The sequence below is a fragment of the Sinocyclocheilus anshuiensis genome, unplaced genomic scaffold (assembly GCF_001515605.1).
Source record: "Sinocyclocheilus anshuiensis isolate Anshui unplaced genomic scaffold, SAMN03320099.WGS_v1.1 scaffold194, whole genome shotgun sequence".
In the NCBI taxonomy this organism is placed as follows: Eukaryota; Metazoa; Chordata; class Actinopteri; order Cypriniformes; family Cyprinidae; genus Sinocyclocheilus; species Sinocyclocheilus anshuiensis.
Window position 1 is genome coordinate 2087668 of NW_015546074.1, and position 3072 is coordinate 2090739.

A 3072-nucleotide genomic window follows, 5' to 3' on the forward strand; every position below is an offset into this window, starting at 1 on the left:
ATATATATATATATATACATACATACATATATATATATATATATAAACAATACAAATGACAAAAGCACATAACAGAACTAAAATTAAAACTAAAAATAAAAAAAAGCTCATTCAAAGTATTATTAAATACTATAATAGTATATAAATAATACTAAAAAGGCACTGCCTCATAGATTTCTATTTTAAATACATTACTCTAGATGCAATTTTTGTTTGTTTTTCCAAACTGAGGTACAAGTAAAATTATTGTTTTACTTTTTAACTTGTTTAGAACCTGAATTATTCTTTTAGCACCACTAATCGGTTATCCAAAATAACAGACAGGAAAAAAAAAAGAGAAATTGACAATTTAATCTGTAAAGGACATTTTGGATGACACTGTTGAATTATTCCTCCTCCTAGTCCAGCATGATTTGTGGATTTGCTTTGAACAGGGAAAAACAGCATTTAAACTAGAGTTGATTTAGATTTAGGGTTGACTGATTGTAAGTGTGCAGTGTGTACAGATTCAATGATAAGTGAACACAGACACACTCCAGTAGAGAGAATGACTGTTTGAGCACATGACTGACACTACATCTCCCACCAGCAGAGTATCTACACGATTGCAGGCTGTAAAAAAACAAAAAAATACCAACAATATCTATACTTTGGATTCATGCATAATAAAAGAAAAGATTTGCTGACATATCTGCTGAGAGAAAGCCCGAGGCAGAAAATGACATCTAGAAGTTCTTATCAAATCTGCAAGGAGTGATTTTATTAAATAAGACTGCGACCGCTAGAGCAGGTCATCTGAAGTGAACTGTGAGAGATGTGAGGTAATCATTTTAACTGAACGGGGCCTAAATAGATGGAAAAATGCCGCATACTGGAAACTACGATGTAGAAACCATGAATTATAAAAGCACATTTTACAATAAGGTTCAATTTGTTGCTTCTTTATTATTCTTGACTAATGTTCATTTCAACATATACAAAAACTTTTTTAAATTATATATTTATAAATATATTTAAATTATAAATGTAAAAATATAAATGAATTTGCCATACATTATAAAATATAATATTAACTGCGCAATCAAGTCGACAATATTGCCAGAAATTAAGTTTCATTAAATTAAATTACTTATATATATATCTATATATATATATATATTCGCTTCATGGGATTGTAGTTCTTTCCTCATTAAAGCCGTTAAGTACACAGTCTTGTACCTTTGTCTTTTTGTGCAATTTACAAACACTTTTTTTTTGCCAATCATTTAAAGGGGTCATAGGATGCCCATTTTCCACAAGTTGATATGATTCTTTAGAGTCTTAATGTCAGCAGAATATCTACACACCTAAGACAGCAAACGGCACGACTGCATGCTGGGAAAAAAAGGTACCAACAATATCTATACTTATGCATAACAAACGAAAAGATGTGCTGACATCTCTGTTGAGAGAAAGCCTGGAGGCAGCAGACGACGTCTAGAAGTTCTTATCAAATCTGCAAGGAGTGATTTTATTAAATAAGACTGCGACCGCTAGAGCAGGTCATCTGAAGTGAACTGTGAGAGATGTGAGGTAATCATTTTAACTGAACGGGGCCTAAATAGATGGAAAAATGCCGCATACTGGAAACTACGATGTAGAAACCATGAATTATAAAAGCACATTTTACAATAAGGTTCAATTTGTTGCTTCTTTATTATTCTTGACTAATGTTCATTTCAACATATACAAAAACTTTTTTAATTTTTAAATTTATAAATATATTTAAATTATAAATGTAAAAATATAAATGAATTTGCCATACATTATAAAATATAATATTAAATATATTAATATTATATTAAATATAATATTTAGCATCAGTTAACATGAACTAATGTATCAACAATGATATTAATGAATGTTATATTCCTAAATGCTGTAAAAATATTTTTTAATTATTAATTTATGATATTATGCTTTAACTAATGTTAGAAAAGCAAACCTTATTGTGAAGTGAGTTGCCAAAAAAACCAACAGAACTGTTATTTCTGAATCACGCTGCTATATAAATGTGAACATGCCCATTTATAACAGCTGAACAACCAAGATGGTTAACTAGTTGTCTGATAAGCGCTAGTTTAGAAATTAACTTTCATGTTCCAGCCCACAACCCCCAGATCCAACAAAAAAATTACAAAGAAAAAAAAAAAGTGCATTTATGTCACTGCCCCTGTGTACGCAGTAAAGCTGATGTTCAGGAGTATTAGAAACACAAAAACTCACTCAACCTGATAAATCAAGCACTAGAGTAATGCACAATTATGTTGATAGAAGCCACAACTCCACACCGACCTGAAACCAGTTTCGCCTTTCCTCTTAAAGCAGTTTAAACAGCTTGTGAATACAGAACTCTGGCTCTGGGTCAAGTGAAAATGGCCATTTTAACTCAGTCTCCTCTCATCTCACTTGTCTTGGCCTTTTTCTTCAGCGCCACGTCTTTCGCGTCGGGCCCTGCATTCTGCGCAATCCCGGCCTTCATCTCCCCCGTGCTCTTCCTCATCCTCTTCGTGAATAATCTCCAACTCCAGGCGGCCGATGTAGAGCGATACCGCGCACAGCCAGAAGAGGGCGGCGACGGACACCAAGCCCGCATGGAGCAGCACAGTGAGCCGAGAGAGGAGCATGATCCTCCTCAGAGTCAACAGACTGGTCACGTACGACGCTCCACCGAACGACACGCACACTCCACCCAGGATGAAGAACACTGGTGGAGGAAAGGAAGAAGCCATTCAAAACATGACTATGATGTAAAAGAAAAACCGACGGGCTGAGTAGAAAAAGATGCAGTACCATATCCAGCCTCTCGGCCCACATCACTCTGCGCAAACGCAATAACGCCGATTCCTGTTGCCAGGAGACCATTCCGGAACCAGGACAAAAATCCTGAAAACAAATAAAAAAAAAATTATGAAATAAATAAACAAATATTGCTTGAGTTAAGTGTTGATTCACCTAGATGTAAAGTACTGAACTACAGGAAATAACAAAATAATGATTCAACACTTTTGTATGGAGCACAACAGTCAGTTC

General features: G+C 34.5%; 1 protein-coding gene across 1 annotated transcript in view; it reads right to left on the reverse strand.

The window, feature by feature from the left end:
* Positions 1-1937: 1937 nt before the first annotated feature.
* The window catches only part of tmem160 (transmembrane protein 160), a 2729-nt gene continuing 1594 nt past the window's right edge, over positions 1938-3072 (reverse strand). Inside the window, exons 3-4 of the mRNA XM_016501194.1 lie at positions 2833-2925; positions 1938-2746 (exon numbers count right to left, since the gene is read on the reverse strand). Of these exons, the coding sequence (XP_016356680.1) occupies positions 2445-2746; positions 2833-2925 (395 nt within the window). The 3' untranslated portion in view covers positions 1938-2444. The remainder of the gene's footprint in view (positions 2747-2832; positions 2926-3072) is intronic.